The sequence below is a fragment of the Asterias rubens genome, chromosome 7 (assembly GCF_902459465.1).
Source record: "Asterias rubens chromosome 7, eAstRub1.3, whole genome shotgun sequence".
NCBI lineage: Eukaryota > Metazoa > Echinodermata > Asteroidea > Forcipulatida > Asteriidae > Asterias > Asterias rubens.
The window spans coordinates 8,832,454-8,858,230 of record NC_047068.1 but is presented as its reverse complement, the minus strand read 5'-3'; the positions used below and the strand labels follow the sequence as shown (position 1 = coordinate 8,858,230).

Here is a 25,777-nt window from a genome sequence, read left to right as displayed (position 1 = left end):
GTATTAAAGCGTTTTTGTAAAGTGGAATGCGATGATCATCATGTTTTAAATCAATTGTACATTTTGATTATTGTTTGCGTTGTCTCTTTGTAGTGACCCGTTCATGATCTTTGCCGGTGGAATGCCCCGTGCTAGCTACGGTGACCGCCACTGTGTGACTGTCATGCAAGGCAACAAGCATGTTGTCTTTGATTTCACATCCAAGGTGATCGACTTCTTCACAATGTCCGATGTGGACTCAGTGTACGGTAAGTGTTTGTGTGAAAAAAGGTAGTCGCCATCTGTGAGAATTCTGTAGTGTGGCCATTTTTTTCAAACAAGATTTCATGCAGTGGTCTGTTGAACTAATTAAAAAAAAATGACTTGCTGTGGCTTTATTAGTCGTAAATTTTTATGATGACAAAAAAGTGAAAATCACAAAGCAATGTTTTCAGGAGAGGCGCGTAAATCCGTTGTACACATGCTAAAATAATTTTCACCTCTCTAAGACGAGAATTATTTCTGTGAAATTGTTAACTCATTTCTCAAAAACTACAGCACCTAAGCAGGTAACATTTTAAGGGAAGCTTTCTACCATCATTATTTTTACACTGTGTAAGGTTAATGTTAATTTGTGGATGTTGTGTCTTGTGTCGTATTTAAATTACCCAAACCTTTATAAGCCTTTTTGAAGTATGGCGGACGTGATGCTACGCTCACCATGTACATGTAAACGCCGCGTCGCCTAAAACGCGCCTTTCACTGAATAACATACGTTCTATTTCTATGGTCAATATGCACAAATTTACCACAACTTTACAGTGTTGTAGCATTGTGTCCGCCATACCTCAAAAAGGCTTATTAGATAGTTTTCTACTAAAGACTGATTAGTCAAGTTTCTTTCATTGTACAGAGTTTGACGAGCCTCACACCTTGGTTGTTTTGGTTGAAGAGGAGATTGTCTTCATTGACCTTGAGACTGATGGGTAAGTACAGACATCAGTTACAAGATTTTTGGGTAATAGTGCCAGGCCTCGGAGTAACCCGCAGTACCCACAGCAATGGGACTTTTGAGATGCTGGTGTCAGTAGACATAACGATCCTTTTTGCGGCTCTGAGCTCAGTATTGCTCAGTTTGGGGCTCGTAGGTCGGGGGAACCAAGGCACACTAGTTTTTTGGGGGAATGGTCACATTGGTCAGAGCCCAATTTCATAGCACTGCTTAGCGGCCGATTTTTTGCTTACTGTGCGATTTCTATTTCAAAGCGCTGCTAACCATAAGCACACGAAAAGGCATGCTTACCGCACGAAAATAAATGACGTCACAATGCAAATCCACAATAAACATGCAATATGGCCGCCCAATTTTTCTGCTAACCTGTGAAATACGCTAAGGCTTAAGCAAATTTTTTTGCTACAGTAAACACGCAAATTTGCTTACCGTTAAGCAGCGCTATGAAATACAACCTTTCTTGGTGACGAGTAATGGGGGAGGTTGATGGCAGAAAACATTGTGAGAAACGGCTCCCTCTGAAGTGACATAGTTTTCGAGAAAAAAGTAATTTTCCACGAATTTGATTTTGAGACCTCAGATTTAGAACTTGAGGTCTCGAAATCAACCATCTAAACGCACACAACTTTGTGTGACAAGGGTGTTTTTTTTTGTCTTTCATTATTATCTCGCAAGTTCGATGACCGATCGAGCTCAAATTTTCACAGGTTTGTTATTTTATGCATATGTTGAGATACACCAACTGTGAAGGCTATTCTGTGACAATTACCAACAGTGTCCACTGTCTTTAATAGGCATGATATTGTTCTATTTTACTCTGTTTCCTTCCAATTTTATTTTGCCCTTGAAAACAATCTGAAAAATTGTACCTGATAAGGCCTGAGTAGTCTAGCCAACACCATGTAGGGCACTCCTTGTTCGCAAAACAATTATTTCCTACTTTTTTCCCATGGACCAAATTTGCCTATATTAACCCTCCTACATTGTACGCATTGATAATAATGTGTTGTTGTGATGGACTTTCAGATGGACAACTTTCAATCTGCCATACCTGTCATCCCTGCATGCCTCTGCTATTACCTGCCAGCAACATATCAGCAATGTCCCTAGTGAGCTGTGGGATAAGATCACCGCAGCCGGTGAGCAGCAGATGGCTAGCACCACCTCACAGAGGGTAAGATGGAGCTCCCAACCCCTTCTCCTCTTCAAAGATGAAATTCCATGCCTGAAAGGGTGGACATGGTCAAAAATGAATGGTTTGAAACAAGGACCTTGTTCCATCTTCTTTTTAATAATGTTGAACAAGTCTCATTTGCTCCAACAATCCCTTTAGCCAATTTTCAAAAAGACTTGCTGGTGAAGAGAGTGAAATGACAACTTCAACAAACATTCTGCCGAGGTTGAGATTTAATGCCCGATGCTTTAAAGGCACGGGACACCTTTGGTAATTGTCAAGAACCAGTATTCTCACTTGGTATATCTCAACATATACATAAAATATATGGACTAAATTGGTCATCGAAGTTGCTAGAGAATAATGAAAGAAAAAACACCCTTGTTTGTCCTACTTGATGCCTAAAAAACACCTGAAGTCTTTTAATATTTTAGTGAGAAATTACTTCCTTCTGAAAAACTGCGTTACTTAAGAGGGAACCGTTTCTCTCAATGTTTTATACTATCAGCAGCTCTCCATTGCTCATTACCAAGTAAGTTTTTTATGCTCACAATTATTTTGAGTAATTACCATTAGTGTTCAGTGCCTTTAACTTAATCTGTGACAAACTTTCGGTTTTCAGGATTGGGCGATGAGCGGCGGTAAGAACCTATCGGAGCCTAGCACACCTCATGATCTCTTGATGACCGGTCACGAAGACGGTACCGTGCGCTTCTGGGACGCCTCTACCATCTCCCTGAAATTCCTCTACAAACTGACCACTGCCTGCGCCTTTGTGACCGAAGCCGATCACGCTGACGCCGGAGCCGGCGAGACTGAGGGAGAGTGGCCACCATTCCGCAAGGTTCGTTTGTCAGCACAATATCGTTTTGAAAGAATTTAACCCTGTGATTTTATACATTTTTTTACTGCAGAGAGATAGTAGTACATCATATTTGCCTCAGTGATACCACCAAATGTGTTGTCTTGTGTCAGCTGTCAGTTTATCTGTTCATACAATAATGATAACAGTCTTAATTGTTGTGTGCTAAAAAGGGGCAGGGCCCACTTTCATAGAACTGCCTGTTCAGCAACAAAATTAGCTTAGCACAAAAAAAGTTTTGCTGACCAGATTAAGGGTTGCCAACCAAACTACCATGTCACATGTACCATATGTGACTGGTATCCTGTTCATTTTTGCTAAGCAGAAAAAGTATCAGCTTGTCATTCCAGTCTCACTTTCGTTATGTCAGGACAAATGGAAGAAAAATATAAAAGTTTCATATGTGGACCTAACCTTTTTTTTCTGCAACCTCTTGTCAATGAAATAGAATTCCACAAAGTATTTCTGTGAAGACCTTAAGGTTTTTCCGATACACTCTCTGGCCAATCCTAGTCTTATTTTTTCTTATCTCTCTTTTTATCCTCTCTAGGTTGGCAATTTTGACCCCTTCAGCGATGACCCTCGTCTGGGTATCCAGAAGATTGTGTTGTGCCCCATGAGTGGCACCTTGGTCTTGGGTGGAACAGCCGGCCAAGTCATCATGCTCAACATCGGCACTGAGGAAGTGGAGAAGACTCTAGAGGTAAGATGCATAGCAGTCGTGCTCTAAGGTTTGCAAGACCTCTATATAAGAGCTAGTTATTATTATTATCATTGACTTTTGACATGGAGGTTGAAACTAAAGCTGATCTCAATTTGTTTGGTTCCCTTTGCAGACCTACCCGATACAGATCGTCGGTGAACAGGACAAGTTTGTCTGGAAGGGACACGAGTCCCTGGCCGTCAAGGAAGACTCCCTGAAGTTTGCCCCTGGCTTCCAGCCAGGCATGATCCTCCAGGCCCAGCCTCCTGCCTCCATCACCGCCCTGGCTCTCCAGAGCAGCTGGGGTCTCAGCACCCTCGGCACCAGCCACGGCTTTGCCCTCTTCGATAACATCCAGAAGAAGATGATCATGGCGCACTGCACCCTGAACCCCAATGACCTGTCGTCAACCGGGCAGCCCATGACACGTAAACGCTCCATGGCAAAGTCTCTACGCGCCTCCATCAGGAGGTTGAGGAAGAGGAGACAGGGTGCTGGAGGATCACCCAAGAAGGAGAAACCAGAGGGGGCTGCAGGTGGATCGGGTGAAGGTGTGCCCACCACAGACATTGATGTTGATAAGGTACAGATTCAAATTGATTTGGATGAATGAACTGTTTGTAGTATTGGTGTCATATTTATGGCAATCATTGTTTGGGGCTTTGGCTGCGGCTGTTGCTTGCTGCTTCAGTGTTCAGCAATGAACAGATACAGCCATCTTGACATAGCCCCAGCCAGAACTGTCCATTCAGACTCGACGTAAAACATTGTGTTTCAAATATCAGGCATGCTATTCTTCCTACTTTAGTCTGAATGTTTTGCCCTTTGGCAAAGAAAGATTAACCTATCGTCCTGCAAGACATTAGGCTTTGAGAGCGCCCTCATGAGTTCAAAAGTAAGGTTAATTAAAATGTGTTGCCACCATACAATGAGTTTTAATTTGATAATCTTATTGAATGCTAACTAGTTATCTTTTCTCTTCTCTTCATAGTCCGAGGGTAAGGAAGACAGTGGCGCCAAGGCCAGCCCAACCCGTGAGCTTGCCCAGGGTGAACGTAAGATTGAAGCCAGAGGAGATGACACTAAAACCAGCATGGTGCGCTATCTCTACTTTGCCAACACCTTCGTGCGTGACAGTAAGTTCACTCTATATTTTTATGAGGAAATATAATTAGCTGCTGCAATTTGCTTACCAACCAAAAAGACCTATGGTATAAGTGCACAAAACAGCTGATAGCAGAGTCTTTCTTGAAGTCTAAATTGGTTGCCTTGTAACGAACAATTTAATCTTCTTGGTTGTTTTCAGATATTAAGAAACAATACTCTCGGATCTTCAGATACTGTTCCAAAAAGCTCATCGAAATCTTTAATTCCAGGAGTTACAGAAAAATACCTTTTTGTCAACAATAAATGACTGTTGAGGCAAGTAACAAGATAACTGTATAATTTATTTCAACAATTTCTGACCTTCGTTTCCTTTTTACCTTCATAGGTCAAGTAGCAACCCCATCTCTGTGGTGTGGAACCAACGCTGGGTCCATCTACATCTACGTGGTTGGAGTTCCTTCATCTGACAATAGAACACAAGACGCAGTCACTGCAGAAATCAGTAAGTAGCTTTCTTTTCTTTTTTATGTTGTCTTGAGTTCCCCTTGAGATCTCACTTTGCAATCAAAAGTTCTAAAAGACGTAAAACGACCATGGAGGATAGAAAGACATAGCCCAGCTTATGTTTGGCATAATATTCTTCCTATTTCTATTTGTTGTTTTCTTTTTTTTTTCTTCTTTTTCCTGAAAATATTTATCCTCAGAAAGGTCAGCAAGAGCATGAAATGTAGCGGCCTATACCATATGTTTATGTAGGCCAGCTCTTGTATTACTTCTTTTTACTTTTCCCCCAAAGTAATGCCCGTAAGGGGCAAATCTCTGAATTGCGATTCATTGTGAGACTTTGTGAATCCCTCAAAACACAACACCTATTAAATTGAGGTGCTTGTTCAGAATATTTCATATGACTTTGAAGTCTACCTTTTTTTCACAAGATTGTTTTTGTTCACTCACCATCATGTATATTTTCCTCCAGTGTTTTTTAATGAATGTGTATTGTTTCCCTACCTTTTTATATTGTATCTTAAGTACATTTTTGTAGTTGTTATTTAATCTGGGACCCATAGTGGCTTTTCTTCTCACTAAATGGATTACCCAGGATGAACAATCAACATATAAATAAACATACCTGACATTTGATGAATCTTTGTGGCCTTCTCCTCTCTTCAGCTAAGGAGATCAGGCTGAAGCACGCTGCCCCCGTTGTATCTCTGGTGGTGATAGACAGCGATGCATACCCCTTGCCAGATCCCATTGATGTACAGAACGAGAGAGCAAAGCCTCCCAATATGAGCGGTCACAATCTCATCGTGTGCTCAGAGGAACAGTTCAAGGTCAGTACATGTTTAAAAAAAAAAAAAAGAAAGATGGAAGTGTGGACTTACGAGTTTACTACATTTCTCTACCTGTAGTTTGACAACTTAAATAATCATCTCTCCATTCTGTAATCAAATTGCCATGCTGTGATTATTCTCAATATGGTATACTCTGGGCCCAATTTCATAGAGCTGCTTAATCAGAAAGTATTGCTTACAAATTTTCAGCTCAGCAGAAATGAGCAGAATACCAGTCAGAAATTGTACATTTAACCATGTTTTTTTTTTTGTGGTAACCTCATAATGGTAAGCATGATTGTATTGCTTTTTGTGCTTAAGAAACCCTTTGAAATCAGGCCGTGATTGTAATAATCTTTCGGTCTCTAATGAAAAGTGAGACTATTAATTATCATGTTGTAGTCACCACTGTTTTTGTTTGCGTTTTGTTTGTTTTCTCCCAAGAATAGAACCATGCATCTTTTTACAGAAATATCCGATTGCATCCCTGTCGTTCTGACTTCTTTTACATGGAAAGTGGTATCAATATCTACACCCTACCTCTAGAGTCTTTCCCCATTTACCCTAACCCCTGGAGCTGTTAACCTATCAACACATATTTGAAATCTGACCTTGTTTGCCTCAGGTTTTCCACCTGCCTAGCTTGAAGCCGACCCGTAAGACCAAACTGACTGCTCATGATGGATCCAAGGTCCGCAAAGTCAACTATATCAACTTCAGGAGCCGAAGTGGTAAGCACCTAGAGACAGACATCTTTAAGGGAAGGTACACGTTTGGTAGTTACTCAAAACAAATGTTAACTTAAAAACTGACTTGGTAACGAGCATTGGAGAGCTGTTGATAGTACAACACATTGTGGGAAACAACTCCCTCTAAAGTAACGTAGTTTTTAAGAAAGGTAATTTCTCACTAAAAATAATAAAAGACTTCCAGCTAGAAGTCTTTTATTCCTATCTGGAAGCACACAAATTCGTCCAACAGGGGTGTTTTTTTCTTTCATCATTTTCTCGCAACTTTGATGACCGATTGAGCCCAAATTTTCACAGGTTTGTTATTTTGTGCATATGTTGAGATACACCAAGTGAGGAGACTGGTCTTTGACAAGTATCGAATGTGTACCTTCCCTTTAAATAAAAGTCGATACCTGGGAGCTCCTTTTACGCAGTCTCGTAAATACTTTTCATTGCCGTGAGTTTTAAGTTGTTATTTGCTGCTGGAAAAGGTATCTGAGTTGTTTGATTTTTCCAATCCAGATCCTTTTTGTGTGATAATAAGCACTCTAAACTGAGTGCTGTCTGGTGTTAATTTGGTGTTACCCCTACACCAATGTGTGATACCATAGAGTGTCATGGCCGAGTGGATAAGAGCATCGAGTTCAAGTTCTGGTGCTGATTCACCGGAGTGTGGGTTCGAATCCCGGTCGCGACACTTGTGTCCTAGAGCAAGATACTTTACTATAATTGCTTCTCTTCACCCAGGGGTATAAATGGGTACCTGCGAGGGTAGAGGTTGATATTGTGTATGAATTAAAGCCACAAGCGCCTTACAGGCAGCTCAGGGCTGTATACTCCCAAGGGAGCTGAGAAACATTACAGGGATGTTATTGGCACCATGACCAGGGCACTAATGTAAAGAGCATTGATACGGTTATTGTGAAATGCGCTATACAAGAATTTGTTATTATTATTGGCTTACTCAGTGCTATTTGATGTTATTTCTGTGTTACACAAACATGAATACGTGTTAAAAACAGGCATGTTGATCTTCCTTCTTAAGTTTTTATTCATTTTGTTGTTTCACCCTTGGACAAATTTGAAAAAAATCTGTCAAAATGAGGCTTGACTAAAAAAAACTCAACTTACCTAAATTTTCAATATATCTCAAACTCTGGTTGATTTACTCGGTCTGCACTGATGAATTGTCTTCAGTAGTCTACTCTGTATCACTTGAAACACCATATTTAGGTCTTGAAAAAAAGAATGTTCCTAGTTTGTTTCAAGGACCAAATATCATGCTTGTATGAGTACAATGCTTGTATGAGTACTGTATAATCACTGCTCTCTGGTGGTACCCAAACACCGATGCGTGGTATTCAGTACGCGCTAATCCACCAATCAGAAGCTCTAACTACTAGGGGGATAAAAACATATATGCTACGACCTGTGTTTTATACCCTACTTCCTCTGTTTTCATTACACAGTGCGTATTGTGAAATGTCATTTTGTCACGCTCCCTATACGGACAGTGCAAATATTACATTCTAAACTTTGTGCGGGTGAAATAACGCTCTGAAATTTCAAATTTTGCACGTTGCAAGTGAGACTGGAAGATACAAAAAAATATCCAACTCGGCCTTCGACCTCGTTGGATATGGGATGCAGACGCGCTATATTTTTCCGCATTCCACTCGCGCTTGTGTGATAACTTATAGTATTTTACTTGACATGCATTTATAACTCTTTCTTTTCACACTTTTTCATTTCACCAGATGACAACTACTCGGAGAACTGCATCAGTTGCCTGACCAACCTTGGTGAGCTAGCTATCTACAGCATTCCAGCCTTGAAGAAACAACTTGGATTCTCAGCCCTGCGCAAGGAGAATGTTGCTGGAATACAGTCTCTCATCTTCACATCCCGTGGGGAGGGATTCTATCTTCTCTCCCCATCAGAGCTGGAAAGGTTGGTTGCAAACTTACTTGGAAGTTGCAATAGTTTTTTTCTGAAACTTTCAGTTTTAAATTGACTACATTTGTCTTTCTTTTGCATTTCTATTATATTGTGTCTGACTTTATAAAGTGACATCTCAATTATGTCACTTAATCATGTTTTTTTTTTTTCATTATGTGTCACTATATAAAGTGACCATATAAAGTGACATCTCAATTATGTCACCAAATCATGTATTTTTTGCATGCCATTTATTACCAGTTTGTCTTTTATAAAGTGACATCTCAATTAAGTCATTGAATCATGTCTTTCTTGCCTGCCATTTATTACCAGTTTGTCTTTGTGGAGTGACGTCTCAATTAAGTCATTGAATCATGTCTTTCTTGCCTGCCATTTATTACCAGTTTGTCTTTGTGGAGTGACGTCTCAATTATGTCACTGAATCATGTCTTTCTTGCCTGCCATTTATTACCAGTTTGTCTTTGTGGAGTGACGTCTCAATTATGTCACTGAATCATGTCTTTCTTGCCTGCCATGTATTACCAGTTTGTCTTTGTGAAGGGACGTCTCAATTATGTCACCAAATCATGTACTTTTTGCATATCATTTATTAAGTGTCTGACTTTATAACATGACACTTCTATTATGTCACTGAATCATGTTTTTCTTGCTTGCCATTTATCACTAGTTTTTCTTTGTAGAGTGACAATTATGTATTTTTAATTGGATGTCATTTTGTCATTCAGAATTGCAATTACTGTATCAAAAATGTGTTTGTATGATTTTTGTATACTTTTTCCCAAAGATTCACCGCTGTTTTGTAATATCAAAAGTTTATGTCTCATCTTCTGCCGTTTTCTTTATGTTTATTTGTGTCCTTTATAATTCTTTGTATTTGCATATCTCAATGTGTAAACAAATGTGTATTTAAATGAACTGCATTGAACAATTCTTATAATCTATTTTATGTAACCTGAAATATGTTATTGCGATGTTTCCCATTTGTAGATACCAAAGCAGAAATCCGGAAAGTTTCTCGCTGAACAACATTTTAATCCTTCCAACATTTAAAGGCTAATCATAGTTCCATAGTTTTTTTTTATTTATTTGTGCTTTAGAAATTACAAAACATGGATTTTCATACCAGGTTTTATTTTTTTCACATTTACAATATGAATATTTACAAAATGATAAAATGTATCAAGAAATTGTTACTTAAAATTTCTATAGATTATTGTTAGTATTATTATAAATGTTGGTATAATATTTTGTGCAATTAAAATCAGGAATGAATGAATGTACAGTCGTGCAACCAACATGTTGAATTGCAATATACAGTGATACATAAACTAGGAATTAACTTGGAATAGAGTTTAGTAAAATGTTAACATATTAGATAAACAGACAATACTCAATCAAGTTGACAAAAACAAGAAGTCAATGTTTGTAACGATGAAATCCAACCTTCCTTTCATACCAGGTTCTCCCTATCTGCTCGTTACTTCACCGAGCCGATGTGCATGTTGGATCTGCCCGAGGGCATGCGTCCCCCTCCCCCAGAGCCTGAGCCAGAACCTGAACCAGAACCAGAGCAAGCTGAGGAGGTAGTGGTTCCACCTGTCGATGGACACCCCATCGCTGAGGAAGCACCTGCAGCTGAGGAAGCCGCAGAGACCAAAGCAGAGCCTGCCGCTGAGCCCGCTGCTGCTGATGCTGCTGCTGCTGATGCTGCTGCTGCTGCTGAGCCAGAGGCTGCTGCTGCTGTTGTTGTTGAAGAGGAGACCGATATGGATGACCCAATGGCACAGAGTAAGTATAGAATCCCACACATCGTTGCCAGAATGCTTCTAAGAGCTTTGTCTGTCACCAGGCATGATATTCTTCCAACTTAAGTCTGTTTTCTGATTTTTTAACCCTTATTTGTCTCCTGAAGAGTGCTGCTTCTTAGAAAAGAATTGTGCACATTGTGGTTAAACCTCTCAGAAAAGCGAACTTAATCACTGTACTCGCCAAGAACCCAATGGGGAGAAGACAAGAAAGGAAGTTTCAGTTTTAGATGGGGGAGGAAAACCCCAGAGAATTATTCAAGAGAAAACACACGCAGTTAGGTAGGGACTGAAAACTCAATTCACAAAGTGCACCAGGTGTGATTTGAGTTTGGTCCAAAAGGTGGGAGGCGAGGCAAGATGTGAGCACTAAACTTACCAGACCCCTCATGCATCCAAAAAAAAAGGTTAACAAAATTTTGGTCTTTAACTTCGGTCTAATTCATAAGAAAATGGAACACCTCAGATTGAAGAGTAGGGCTTTTAAAAACAAAGATAAATGTATGTTAGCAGGCTTCACACTCGCAAGCTTTCAGGCTTTGTGCTCATAGTTCCGGTTTTCTTTTCAACGACCTTTTTCTATCAATCTTTGTTTGTGTACCAGGCTCCCCAATGGTGATCACCACAACTGGCTCGTCCACTGTGATGACCTCTAGTACCACTGTAGTCAAAACTTCAAGGACGGTCATCTCTTCCAGCTCATCAGGAGGCGGTCAAGCAACTACTACTACCACACAGGAGACCTTCGTCAGTAGCAGCGGAGATCACCAGACAGCTGACGGTGAGAAAATCGGGGTTAAGCATAAATGGGTCGTGGGTCAATATGAGATGTAACAATGATACTAATAATAATTTATTCTTGATATAGCGTTTTACATAATACCCCCAAAATCAGTAAATAAAATACAACACATTGGGGGGAGGGGGGTCCCATGAAAAAAGACAAGATTTTTTTACTTATTTTGTTTGAACCCCCTGATTATGGAAATATTTTGAGGTTGAATGTAGTTTTAAATATCTACCTGATTGCAAGATGCAAATATTGGCAGGTTTGGTTTTCAGTTCTCAACTTTCAAGTTCTCAAGAGAAAAGAATACTTTTTTATTGATGTATACCTTAAGTGATGACTGATGATCACCACTTCCATGTGTTAATATTTTAAGGGTTGGCTGAAGTGGTCCTTTATTTAATCTAGCATTATGTGTCAATCATTTCTCCTTCAAAATCACTTTAAAAAAATTGTTGACCCTTCAGAGCTGGGTGTGTAAATTCGATGTGTTGTATAAAAAACAGATTTGCCAACTCGCCCTGATTCCGCAGAAAGTTCCCTGAAAATAAACCACCCTTTCCATGTGCTGATTATAAAAACCATGTCTACTTGTAGGTCAGTCCTCGTACTTGATAGAATATTCTCCTATTCTTGATCTTTGATTTAAAGGGAAGGTGCCCTCGCCTCTCACCAAGGTGACCCCGGTTCGATTCCCGGTCGGGGGCCATATGTGAGTTGAGTTGTGCGTTGGTTCTCTGCTGTGCCACGAGGGTTTTCCAGACTATCTGGTTTTTCTCCCTCAGGAAAAAATCAAACACTTTCGATCTTGGCTGTGCTCCGTGGTCATAATGGGTTGATGTGGCTGGCAGCTGAATGCACCCTTGCATGCCTGCTTCTTGAACATGTTGTAGCCGCGTCCTTCGCAATTCAGCTCTAGCTGCGAGTAAGGACGATTAGCCCCCCAAATTATTATCATTATTTTTTATTATTACCCGCTTGGTAAGCTGTGAAAAATTGAGCTCAATTGGTCATCGGAATTGTGAGAAAATGATGGGAGAAACAACACCCTTGTTCGACGAATTTGTGTGCTTTCGGATAGGAATAAAAGACTTCTAGCCAGAAGTCTTTTATTATTTTAGTGAGAAATTACCTCTTTTTCAAAATCTATGCTACTTCAGAGGGAGCTGTTTCTCACAATGTTTTATACTATCAACAGCTCTCCAATGCTCGTTACCAAGTCAGTTTTTAAGTTTATATTTGTTTTGAGTAATTACCAAACGTGTACTTTCCTTTTAATTCGAAGTAATAGATAGTAAGAATCCGTTGGCTTTGGTAGTTAGCATTGAAGTATAGGCCTATTTGGCAATCCAGCATAGCAACCGGAGCCTTTAATCGGGCATGTTCATAATTGGGATTTTCCGGTGTGGCAGGAGATACTGCCCCCCCTCCATACTGTGTACAAACTTCTTCTGATAGCGCCCTCTTTTGAATCATCCTCCTTCAGCCCATGTTCATTTCCCATAAGGGGGACAGAATCTCTGTGAGACAGTTTTTCCTATGACATTGGCATACTTTTAGGTTGTTCCATTTTGTGAAGAGATAAGTTTGTTTTGTTGTTCACAAAGATTTAAAATGTGTATTCATTCTTTTTTTATTTAGAGGTGTTTGTCATTGATCGAATCAGAATATAGGCCTAATCAATCTATACAAATCATAGAAACTTTATACATGTAAATGTACATTTAACTAAGAAAATATTTATGACTTTTAAAACTTGCGAGTGGGTAAAATTTATGTGCAGTTTGGTTCTTTTTAAATTATGTTTATCATGTTTGTATAATTTCTTTTTTAAATGTAATTTAAGTCAACAATCTGCTGGCAAGCATTTTTTCAACTGACTTCCACTTTTCTTTTTTTTAAATAGTTCCCTAGAAAAATAACAATAAAGCGTTGATGGCAACTGCCTCTTCTCAAAGTTGCATCCCATAAATGTGTTCCTTGCGTTTGAAAAAGGGGTGTTGAGAAGATTTCAGTTAATTCAGTTGTAACTTTCACAGTTGTTTCCACATTGAGATCACAAGTGACCATTTCCATTCATTCATGAGTAGCATTTTAGTTTCTTGTAGACGGAGGGCTAGCCTCAACATTTCTGTCATAATAAATCTGTGACGCAGTCCCTTAAAAAAACAAGGTCGTTATTAACAAAAGCATGATCAAAATATATCGGCAACTCCATCTCACTTCAAACAAGTCACTGGCAACATCCATGTCATCACGTATCGGTTACATCCAAAATTAATTATCACGCGGTAACACTATATGTCTGTGTCCACACACGACCCGTCCGCAATATCGTTCATTTACGATCTAAATCCACGAGCGTACATGGTTGAAATGATTACTAAATACATAACTCAATGACAGTACAAATAATACCCTCATGAAACAAGTTTGGTGAAGGCAAACCTTGGAACGGGTGACATGTTTATTATGAGGTTGACTAAACAATCACCCCCTGAATGTTTGCCCTAATTGTTGTAGACCCCGGTTTAGTTCCTAAAAGTAGATCAAGAAGATTCACTTACGTTTGACCGACATTAATGAAGACATTCGATTCAGGGCAAGTTTAAGGGTGCCATGCCTGTGCTGTTAATGTGAAGAAATAATCACTTTCCTCTGAAGTACTTTATTGTGGCTATGTCTGGGCATTTTGCATGGGGGATTCATGGCCCAATTTCATGGCTCTGCTTACCGTTAGCCCAAAATCGGTGCTTACACAACATTTGTGTGCTTTCAGATGCCTAATAAAAGGCTTCAGGTCTGAAGTCTTTTACTACTTGAGTGAGAACCTACCTCTTTCTCAAAAACGATGTTACTTCAGAGGGAGCCGTTTCTTACAATGTTTTATACTATCAACAGCTCCCCATTGCTCGTAACCAATTAAGTTTGTATGCTAACAACTAGTTTTTAGTAATTACCAACGGTGTCCAGTGCCTTTTAGAATGAAAGTAGCGGGGAATATACTATGTTGGTCAAACTTTGTGTAGCTCCTTTAGAAGGTGGTTAGAGTATCATTGTACTAATCCCAACTCTAAACCCTAACCCCCTTAATAAAAACAGAACTCCATAATGAAGTGGATGAACTCCTAGCTAAGATCCCCAACATCAGCGTGAACATTGAGGGCGACACAGAGGAAAACCCCGACATCACTCTGGATGAGGTCAAAGAATACAAGTAAGTAGGGCTCCCTCTATCGGGCCGTGAAGTTCAGTCTAGGAGGGGCATTTTTTGCTGGTCAGGGGCACTTCAATGAGAAGGACGAGGAACTTTTCAAAGGGCACAATCGCAAATGCCAGGACACTGCCAATTGCTATGGGTGACGGGGGTTATTTCGAGGCCTGCTTTGTGGTGTCTATCAAGAGAGGGGGGAGGGGTAAGGGAAGGCAGGGAGGGAAAACATGAAACCTGAAGCAGATTATGTGGTGTCATTCACAGAGGAGAGGAAAGGGCACAGTGAGTAGTAGACTCGGTGGGGAGGGGAAAGAACGGCGTAAGGTGCATATTCTGGGGAGAGCTTGTCTAGGGGAGGGAGTTCGGTTGATGAATAGGGTGAGAACATTTTTAACTGAGAGGTGGCGTATACAAGGAAGGGTGGGGTACAGGTATGTTGCAGGGCATTGGGTCAGATGGGACCATGTTACTTAACCTTCCAGCCTCGGTTTGGTTACAGAAAGTTGAATAAGGGAGACTGGATGCCAGCCAGCATAAGATGCACATGATACTGTTGGGGTTAGGCGCTCTTTTCTCAAGGTTAAAAGAAGGTTGTTCATTGGTCAATCCTGTCCGCAGTGCATATAAACTTGTGGGTGTTGATGTGTTTTATTATCGTTTTACCTCTAAGATGGCAATGTGTCAAGGTCTACAGTGCAACTTCAAAGGACCAAATAACATGTATTTATATCTCTGATTCTTTCATTTATGAAATCTTGACGTTAATGGTTCTTTCATTTTTGTTTTTGTCTTTACAGCAAAGACGACCAAGGTAAGCCCATGCTTCCTTCTCATTTCACTCCACTCACACTCACACACACTCATGACTGACACAATCTCATCTTACTCCTCACCACAGAGAATTACTAAATGTTCCAAGAGTTTGCTAAAACTGGGTGGTCAGGAACAAGTTACTCAAAGTTTAATTTTTTTGGGGGGGGCAAGATATTCTTCCTTTTTAAGTCTGTTTTTCGTTTTTGTTTTGCCCTTGGCAAAATCCGATTTCTTTTTTGTCTAAGGGGTGGTCAGGACAGGAACAAGTTTCTCAACGTTTTTATTATTTTTCAGGAAAGATACTCTTCCTAAAAAAATCGGATTTTTTTTTATAAGGCCTGACAAGTCTTATACAGTATACACTGTGTACATGTAGGTCATCCCTTGCAATACTTGATAAAATTTTCCTACTCTTTTTTTCAAGGACCAAATATCATGCCTGTTTTTTTCAGTAGAGTGTACATTGTGTAAGTCGTGGTTTTGAGGGTTTCCACCTGTTAATCACCTTTGATTTTGCTGTGGATATCTTTTGCCACAAGCAAAGCACAGTGTTTGCCAAATTTTTATCGAGCAAACATGAGCAGCAATCTCCCGTTACAGAGTTCAACTTGGCATATGCCAGGTAAAGGCAGTGGACACTAATGGTACTTACTCTAAATAATTATTAGCATAAAACCTTATTTGGTAGTGAGTTATGGGGAGCTGTTGATAGTATAAAACACTGGGAAATAGCTCCCTCTGAAGTAACATAGTTTTTGAGAAAGAAGTTATTTTCAACGAATTTGATTTCGAGACCTCAGATTTAGAATTTTAGGTCTCGAAATCAAGCATTTGAAAGCACACAAATTCGTCTGACAAGGGTGCTTTTTTCTTTTGTTATTATCTCGCAACCTTGACGACCAATTGAGCTCAAATTTTCACAGGTTTGTTATTTTATGTCTATGTTGAGATACACTAAGTGAGAAGACTGGTCTTTGACAGTTACCAATAGTGTCCACTGTCTTTATAAACACCTGGGGACCAGTTCGAATCCACTCCAAGTGGTCCGGCTGACTTGTTCAGTCTTGAAAAGTATCTCTATTTTATTTGAGATATGGACAAGTGAAGAAGTTGATGGACTAGTAAAATGCCAAGCTGACTGTCCCTGCTGGCTGGTCATTGAATACATTAAGAGCACACCTTGTTTAGCACTTCCAAGTCGGTACTAGAAAAGAATGGTCGTCATTTTAACGCGTGTTAATGGAGTAGTGGGATGTCTAATTTTGGAATTTGTGTTTTCTTTCATTTAAGAATCTTAACGCCTGTGACTTGAAGCAATACAAACAAATAACGACCATAGGATCATACCAACCCTTAATTAGATTAGAAAACAAGGCAAATTAGGACAAAGAATAGGGTTGGAGGCCTGTTGCTTTGTATTTGAAAAGGTAAGAGCACTGAGGCATTTTCTCTTTGGTAAAGGGCACCCTAGGAGGACATTGTAAGTTCCTACAGGATTTCAAGGGCACCAAGGCATGGGGGCAAACGCCTTCATTGCCTCCGTGAAGTTTGGTAGTCAAACAAAATTGAAAATGATGTTTCAACCTTGAAGTTAAAGTATTAAATCTCCATACCAAGCCTCCAAAGAAATACATCCTTGACAAAACAGTTGGTTGTCTTGTGGTTTCTTTTTAGTCTCTTAAAATATTGAAGATGTACGGTATTTTCAATTTAATGACTCGTTACTATGGTAATCCCATTTAGGTCAGATCTGCATAGCATGCTTAACTTTAAGTGGAAGTCATTTTAAGGGTAGTTTCTTTTCTTTTTTTCCTATCATTTTGGAGATAAATAGTCCCCATTTTTTTCTGACTTAAAGATGAGAAATGTCTATTTGTTATGTATGTACAGTGGAAGGTGTTTTCCCTTCCTCGCCTGGAAATTAGCAGATTTTGATGTTTTTTTTGCGGGGTTTTCCTTGTCTTTCAGTCTCAAATCCTTGTATATGCAGTTGCCAATGTGGAGAATTCAAAAGGACTGGGCCCAGTTATTGTTTGCTTATCACTGGGTTAGGCATTCGAGTCTTAACCAAGTCGAAACAGTTTCATGTCGAGTGGCATTGGAGAAAAGAATAATGGAGCATTGAGGCAACATGCTGAACAAATATATATACACTCTTGAAAGCCACTGGCGCCCTTGGTAATTGTCAAAGACCAGTCTTCTCACTTGGTGTATCTCAACAAATGCACAAAATTTGAACTCAATTGGTCGTCGGAAGTGCGAGAGAACTATGGAAGAAAAAACAAACACGCTTGTCGCACAAGTTGTGTGCTTTCAGATGTCTTGATTTTAAAACCTCAGCTGACGTCTTGAATTCAATTCAAATATTTTAGTGAGTAATTACTTATATTCTCAAAAACTACATTACTTCAGAGGGAGCCGTTTCTCTCACAATGTTAACAGCTCTCCATTAGAGTTAGTTTTTATGCAATTATTTTGAGTAATTACCAATAGCTCCAGTGCCTTTAAGAATATATGTTAGGAGTCGAAGATATTTGTTTACCAAGGAGAAATCGCTTAACTTCAGGAAATTACAACAAATCCTCAAGACATTTAAAATTGACTTAATGGGAAAAGCATACTTATTACTTGTATGCAAGTTGGGTTTGACATGGTTGAATAGAAATTAATATTTAAGGTTAGTTGTAGGATCAGCAGAGGTTTTCCTTTAAACAATTTAGATTTGCAGAAGGAAATGAAAGGAATCCAGATAAATATTCAGCCTCTGTTTGCCTTGATTTAATTTCCAATCTCTCTTTTTATTTATAGTTTTTTTTTTTTTTAAGTAATGCTTCAAAAATAATACTGAAGATGTTGTGTGTTGGTCTAAATGCACCCAATGAAATATTCGGGAAGCACAGTGGAAAATATCACCTTCTAGAATGGCAAAGGTTTTCAAATTGTTTTGGGGTTTTTCAAAACGGACTCTTGGGGCGGGGCAGAGACGTATATTTAGAGAATTGCGGCAACTTGCAATTTGAAGCTAATTTGGTTCAAAATAAAATGCATGTGCAAATAGAGGGTGCCAGCATACTAGTCTGCCCATTGGGTTGTGCTGCATTTGGACCAAAAAATTGTGTCCAGCAACCACGTGGTCAAATAACTATTCTCCACTTACTTGCTAGCGCCGAATTGCTGTGCTAGCTGTGTAAGGGTACAATGCCTAGGAACATGGAGTGCGCAGAAGCCAAAATTCCCAGCTAACCAGTAAAATCTCCTTGACATAAGCGCGGAATTCCCTGCTTCTGGAAGCGCCGATTCTTTGCTTACGGTAAGCAGAGCCATGAAATTGGGCCCTGATCACTTTGTGTTGCATCTCTCTGACTAAACGGCTCTGGGGTGGGGAGATTAGGGGCACCAAGTATACAGTGCTCTGTATTGCACATCGGTTGGAAGGTAAAACCAAAGCATAGTTTATTTATGAAATTGGGCGTGATCTCCATTAAGTGCAGCTCCTAATTAAGAGATATTTCTGTAGTGTTCCAAAGACCTCCGTTTAATGCCTCGCCTAACTGCAATTCTCCAGGGGTGGACTTCACAAAGAGTTAAGACTCGTCTTATAACGAGTTACTCGTCTGAACTTAGGACTAGCATTAAGTTTTTAATATCTCATAGGACTAGTCCTAACTCTTTGTGAAATCGACACCGGGTGCATGTAACACTTACCAACTACTCCAATCTCATGTAATCTGATTCACCACATAAATATATGTAACCAATTCAAATGTAACCTGCATGTTGATCTAACATCAAACATTGATAACAAACAAACAGCTAGTAGTGACAATTGATGACAGACAAACAACACTAAGGTCCAGTTGTTTCACCTTTGGGTAGTTACACAAAGGTGTTCATTTTATATTTTATTTTAGATTTTAATTCTCTGAAAATTCAATAACTATAAAAACAAGCAGCACCGTCAAGGGAAAGGCAAAAGTAGAAAAAATGAATATTGTAATGAAAATTTAAACAAGAGATGGCAAGTAAAAGCAAAACACAAACAATATATACAAGAACCACCGTATTACAAATGTAAATCTAATGCCCCCTATTTGACTCAATGGACGGCTATGTTGAAAACAAATGACAGTTTTGGTATTTTCAAGACTTGACCTGAAATGACAGCTTTAATTGAGGCTAGATATGTCAATGATTATTCTTAAGCTGTAGCCATAGCGCTAGCCACAATCTATTTTCTACACAATATAACCATACGGTATTTAAAAGCTGAGGTTCTACTAGTGTTGAACTAGCATTTAGTGCATGGCAATACCTTAATTGGCAATAAGCTTTTAGCTTAATCCATTTTCATTGTAATTGAAAGTAAATGAGCAACAACACAAATCTTAAGATTCGATGCCTGAATTGGCAGGAAAAGTTTTTAAAACGTTTGATCATTCATATTCTTTCTACTTTAGTTTGATATCAATTTCTTTTCTTTTTGCTGGTAGAAAATCAGACAAATAATGATTAAATGTCCTGAAAAGTGTCCATTGAAGCGTGCACCATTATTTACTTGTACGAGTAAGTGAGCCCTAGTGTACCGGATAAAATAGTCCTACTTTTCTGCAAGGACCAAACATCATGCTTGCTGATGATACTTTTGTGTGGTAGTGTCTTTGAGACAAAATGGAACGTTGTTTGATCCCACTATTGGGAATTTATGAATGCATGCACATTTTCTTCGTCATCACTCGAGTGTGACTCATTCTGATTCATTAATCTAAATTGTAGATTTTACGCTTAACTTCTTTAAGTTTTTCTTGAATCTTAAATCTGTGTTTAATGAACATTTTAGTTGTACAGTTATGGTAAACAGAGCATTATGTTTGACTGCTCATCTGGAAGTTTACTGCTAGGGATGTGTGTGATTTGAAGTCAAGTGCGTTCAACTTCAGTCACAAGTCGCTGCCTATACACCAGCTTATGGTGTCACAATTCCTTGAATTAGGAAAGAGGCTTACAACTTTGACGACATGGTTCATTTATTGTACAAGCTGTTGCCATAGAGAAACATGTATCCTTAAGTCATTTTTCCAGGAGCTGGGTAATGCTTTGGGAATTAATCTGTATGTGGTCAACAGCGGGAACTGGGTGTTTGTTCTTACGAGGTATCCCTGTAAATGTTTGATCTTGTCAGTTTCCCCATCGTCCCCCTCTTTGGGGGAGCTGTTAAAAAATGTGTATGTTGATTTGATTTGCGATGCTTTGTGGTATGTTGTCATGAGCTCTATGTGTTAAGTGTGGTGTAGGAGTGACATATTACGCATTGAAACCCAAGATCTGTCATTTCCAGTGAAAATTTTTTAAATTTCAGTGAACTTGTCGCTTTCAAATGAAACTTGGGACAAAAACCTTAAGCCCTTTTTGCACTACTCTATTCCCGGGGCAACCCAGGGGGGGAAACAACCAGCCCTTTCACACTTTGCCTTGGATCGGTCGACTTGGTCTTTGAAAAAGTGTTTGTAACCGTTTGTTATCAAATGCATATGGTTAGAATGATGTTGTAAAAGTAGAATACAATGATCCACACAAACATGCCTCCAAATTGCACTTTTCCTTTTACATCGTCGGATAACACGGTCCGCCATTTATGGGAGTCAAATTTTTTCTCCCATAAATGGCCGACCGTGTTAGTTCGCAAAGTAAAAGGAAAACCACGCAATTTCGAGGCAAATTTGTGTGGATCATTGTGTTCTACTTTTAAACCATCTTTCTAACCATATACATTTTATAACAAACGGTTACAAATGCTTTTTATAGACCAACTCGTCCGATCCAAGGCAACGTGTTCCTTTAAATCGCTTTACTACCCCTGATCTACCCCGGTAAATTGGAATACCCAGGGAATAGCTACATACCTCTGCTCTAATGTTGGGGTAAACGGTATAAAACCCTGGGGTATTCTTGAAATGTGCAACCGGAACCGCGGTGAAATCTGAACCTAGAAGGGTACACTGAAAGTGCGCTGGGGTAACCGTGGGGTTAAAATCTCCCAGGGCTGAATTACATGGGATTAAGAGATGCAGTGTGAAATGGGCTTATGGGGCAGACCACAGGTTGCACAACAAGCTATGAAATGTTTGACTGTCTAGTAAACAGAAAGGTTGTGATGAGGTCGCCTTGGCCTCGGACTACAACATTCAGACTGGTGGGTGTGAGTGAATGAACCAGTTCCATCACCTGCTCGCTCATATTATCATGAAATATCAATCAATCAAATACAATCAAAATCTGTCCCTTCATGCTATCGTCAAGTCTCCTGAAATGTGAGGATGGCAATGAAATTAAAGATTTAAAAAAAATCTGCAACTAAACTTGTCCTTGTCAGCCAACTGCAGGGCTAGACATACTTTGACATTCTGGTAAACCAGTTTGCGTTATCTGTCCTCCTGATGTCTGTTATTGATTCTTCTATGTACATATATACACCCTGTGTCTTTGTTTGTCAGCAGCCGGTGACGTGAATTCTGCCGACAATGCAGCCGAGGTAACTGACCAGGTTTAGACTAGTCCCCCTCCCCCAAAACCATCTTCCCTCACCCCCCCCCCTTTCCTGGCTTGCACCCTCCCCCCCTTTCTCTCCCACAAAACAAAACACTTAGGGATGTTGTGCTTCAGTTACCTGCTGTAGAATGCTATAGATTAGTATAGGGTTTTTTTTTTTTTTTTTTTGCTGTAGTGCTTTACATTAATGTGTTTAGTGCAAGGGGCTAGTTCAGTGACCATCCGAGTGTTTAGAATGCAGCCTGTTTCAAAGTTTAGTGTAAACATTGGGGGAGAAAACAAAACACTGAAGCAAATCAGAGTCAACATGCATTTCTGTTTGTACTAGTCTTAAGTTTTTAACAACTCCTTGTCTAATTACAAGTCCTAAGTTAGAACTATCTTTGTGAGATCGACCCCCTTGTACCTTTGAAATGTTGCAATAATGTCTACCCATGGAACTTATGCACGCTTAACTCAAATTCAAAGGGACCTCAGACATCAGTGAGGGGGGGGTTAACACTTTTGTAAAAGAGACTAGTGGGTAATGTTATGAATAGTTTTGGCCGTGTCCGAATTAGCTGGCTGCTATGGCTAGATTTCCGCGACATCGTGCATTGAAGTATCAGACGCCCTTAGCAACACACGTAGCAACAGCCGTAGCCGTAGCCGCTAATACGCCTCTCTTAATATTTATGCGTGATGTCATAATTCTTACCCAAGTCCTGCATCACTTGCAGTGGCTGCGCCCATCGCCTTGTTTTGGGGTAGCATTGTGACGTACCTCATGCATAAATATTAAGAGAGGCGTATTCAGATACGGCCTAACCCTGGTTGTTGATGTATGAGTTGAGATACTAAACTGAGCAAGCCCCAGTGTGTGCACAGACTTCATGGCTTTGACTTGCTTGCTTTGTAGTCAAGTAGAGACAGCTCCTTCCTTGGGTGTCATGGGTAAACTGAAGTACAACAACCTTGGTGTTGGTTTTCAAGACCGGTCGATTTTCGATTTCACACAGTGTTTAAAAATGTGTGGTACGGGAGTTTTGCAGACTCCATAGTTATGCCCGCTCCCTCCTCCAAAAGAAAAACAAAAAGATAAGGGAGTAAAAAATAAAAGATTTGTATTTTCCCGCTATTACACTTTCTTCAAGAGCTGACTTGAATTTTGAGCTTGGTGTGTTTTTGTGTGGGTCAAACCTAAAGTAGCCTAGCCTAGCCTAGCCTAGCTGCCAGACTTTTGCTAGACCATCCGCTACATCTTGTGAATGTGTGTGCATTGTTTGTGTATCTGTTGGTGGTTTGGACATCCGGGGTATTCATGGACAACAAACAAATAATACAGTGACATAAAAGGCATACAAAATGTACGTAGATTTTTGCGTTTCTAGTTAACGGCAAAACACAGCAACACTGCAGCTTCTTCTATGCATAACACTCTCTCTGAATCAAGTTACTTGTAAAGTATTTGTGAAAAAGACAAAAGTGTGTTTACTGACTCAGAATCAAGATAAGGTACAACATTGTTAATTAGTGGCCAATTCGCTACTGCTAAGAGCCCCTTTCACACGAGAGCAATTTAGCAAGGGTCCCTTGCTAAATTGTAGCATGGTTGTAACATTTTACAAAATGTACCTTGTGTGAGAGGACAAAAATTTGTTCTACTGTCCCAGTTCTCTTGTAAATTCATGTCAAACATTGCTTCATTTTACAACCATGCTTAAATTAAGCAAGGTACCCTTGCTAAATTGGTCTCATGTGAATAGGGGCTTGTGTATCAAGATAATGTACAACATTGGTACTAGGGCCAAGCTAAAGCTGCTAATATGTTTATTACATTTTCACCTAGATAAGGTACAACATTTTTACATTCACAAATTGCTGCTGTTACTCTACTGTATTGGCGAGTATGGCAAAAGGCCCCCTTGCTTCTTGCTGGTTTCTTTAGTCTAAAGCTCAAATGAAAGAGCCTGAATGTTGTCCATGACGACCCTGTAAGCTTTTGACTGCATGGTGTGAGGGCCAAAAGTGCTGATTCATAGTCATCATGTGTAGAGTGTAGTTGCGCTTGCTTCTCATGGGTGTTATAGACACTGGACACTATTGGTAATATATTGTCAAAGACCAGTCTTCTCACCTGCTGTATCTCAACATATGCATACAAAAAAAAACCTGAAAATTTGAGCTCAGTCGGTCGTTGAAGTTGCGAGATAATAATGAAAGAAAAAACACTCGTCACACTTAGTTGTTTGCGTTCAGATGCTTGATTTCAAATTCTAAATCTGAGGTCTAGAAATCAAATTCGTGGAAAATTACTTCTTTCTCAAAAACTACTCCACTTCAGAGGGAGACGTTTCTCACAATGTTTTATACTACCAACCTCTCCCCATTACTCATTACCAAGTAAGGTTTTATGCTCATAAATATTTGGAGTAGTTACCAATAGTGTCCACTGCCTTTAAATGTACCTTCTCAAAGTGAAAGGGTCTGTACACCATTGGGAAGGAATCAAAATGTGTCCTTTGAAAGTACATTAAATACACGAAAGTAAGTCAAGGTACCACACTAACATCCTGGGATGTCATTCTAGCTTGAATGACTTCAGTGTTTTTAAAATGAGGACAAATAAATTGGGATCTGCACTTGCTGTTTTTGTGAAGAATTTTGACAAGAAAAATAAACATCCATTTTTCCAGAGTATGCAACTGCTAATTGTCAAAATAAATTCTTAAAATAAATACTCCCAAAAACAATTATTTGCCTGATGTTTCAACCCTAGCAGGGTTCTTCTCAAAGGCTAAAACAAACATTCCAAAACGTGTGTTCGAAACCACACAAAGATGTTGCCAAAAAAAGTCTTGGTTGTACACACAAATCTATTGCATCATTGACCAAATTACAGAGAAAATCTCTTGTGGGTGCTTCAATGCTAATACAAAATCAAGATAAGACAGTTTGGACATATGAGGAAATTTAGATTTCAATAAATACGCACTTAATGGACATGTTTTGATTTGACTCAAGGTGTAGAGTTCCTTCAACTTCCAGTGTGTATTTATTTAGTCAGGGGGCTGTTTTCTATGCAAGGATTAAATGGACATTGAGAAAAAAATCAAAGAAAGTCATAATTATGACATCTATGTGTGTTGAGGAATTGCATGGTGAGGGACCAATATATTATATTTGGTTTGCGGTAACACCATGTGTGTCTTGCCAGATAGAGCTTGTTTTTTAGAGAACTGTCTTGCATATTATATTCTATTATATAACACCCAAGCAGATCCTTGCCATTTGATTGGAGGATTGTCTGTCACGTGATAGCAAATAAAAGTACCATTGCACGCTGAGTCACTCACCGTGTTTTTTCGTTCCATCCGAAAAAGCTGAGTAAAAACATCACTGCGTGCGCGTGCCTTTGGTAACGCAGCAGGTGTTACTGCAAGGCATAAAAATTTGTAAAATTTGTAGCATTCGGCTTCTACAATTAAAAATTTTAGGCCTACGCTTTGTTTTGAAAGTTGTATCTTTCAATCAAAATGACAAAGATCTACTTGGATGTTATATAAAACAAATAATGAATGTTTTTCATTCGTGCAATGGTGCGAATATGTTCATTCGTTGAAAGCTGGAATGTTCCGTTCAACTCTGCTCCGCCTCGTTGAATAGAACATTCCATCTTTCAACTCATGAACATATTCGCACCATTGCACTCATAAACATTCATTATGTGTATATTATCATAGAGTAGATGTTTCGGACTGTTCGTGAGTAG

General features: G+C 39.4%; 1 protein-coding gene across 6 annotated transcripts in view; it reads left to right on the top strand.

Annotated features, from left to right (window-relative positions):
* The window catches only part of LOC117292477 (LLGL scribble cell polarity complex component 2-like), a 101,843-nt gene that overhangs the window by 69,312 nt on the left and 6,754 nt on the right, over window positions 1-25,777 (top strand). For 5 of the 6 annotated variants that reach the window (XM_033774527.1, XM_033774528.1, XM_033774529.1 and 2 more), the window contains 16 exons: window positions 94-248; window positions 893-965; window positions 2,018-2,165; window positions 2,788-3,009; window positions 3,578-3,730; window positions 3,864-4,313; window positions 4,722-4,866; window positions 5,223-5,339; window positions 6,008-6,171; window positions 6,797-6,902; window positions 8,660-8,852; window positions 10,321-10,649; window positions 11,271-11,447; window positions 14,556-14,670; window positions 15,465-15,478; window positions 21,975-22,009. In XM_033774527.1, coding sequence (XP_033630418.1) covers window positions 94-248; window positions 893-965; window positions 2,018-2,165; window positions 2,788-3,009; window positions 3,578-3,730; window positions 3,864-4,313; window positions 4,722-4,866; window positions 5,223-5,339; window positions 6,008-6,171; window positions 6,797-6,902; window positions 8,660-8,852; window positions 10,321-10,649; window positions 11,271-11,447; window positions 14,556-14,670; window positions 15,465-15,478; window positions 21,975-22,009 — 2,596 coding nt within the window. The remainder of the gene's footprint in view (window positions 1-93; window positions 249-892; window positions 966-2,017; window positions 2,166-2,787; window positions 3,010-3,577; window positions 3,731-3,863; window positions 4,314-4,721; window positions 4,867-5,222; window positions 5,340-6,007; window positions 6,172-6,796; window positions 6,903-8,659; window positions 8,853-10,320; window positions 10,650-11,270; window positions 11,448-14,555; window positions 14,671-15,464; window positions 15,479-21,974; window positions 22,010-25,777) is intronic. The other variant, XM_033774531.1, reaches the window with a different exon arrangement.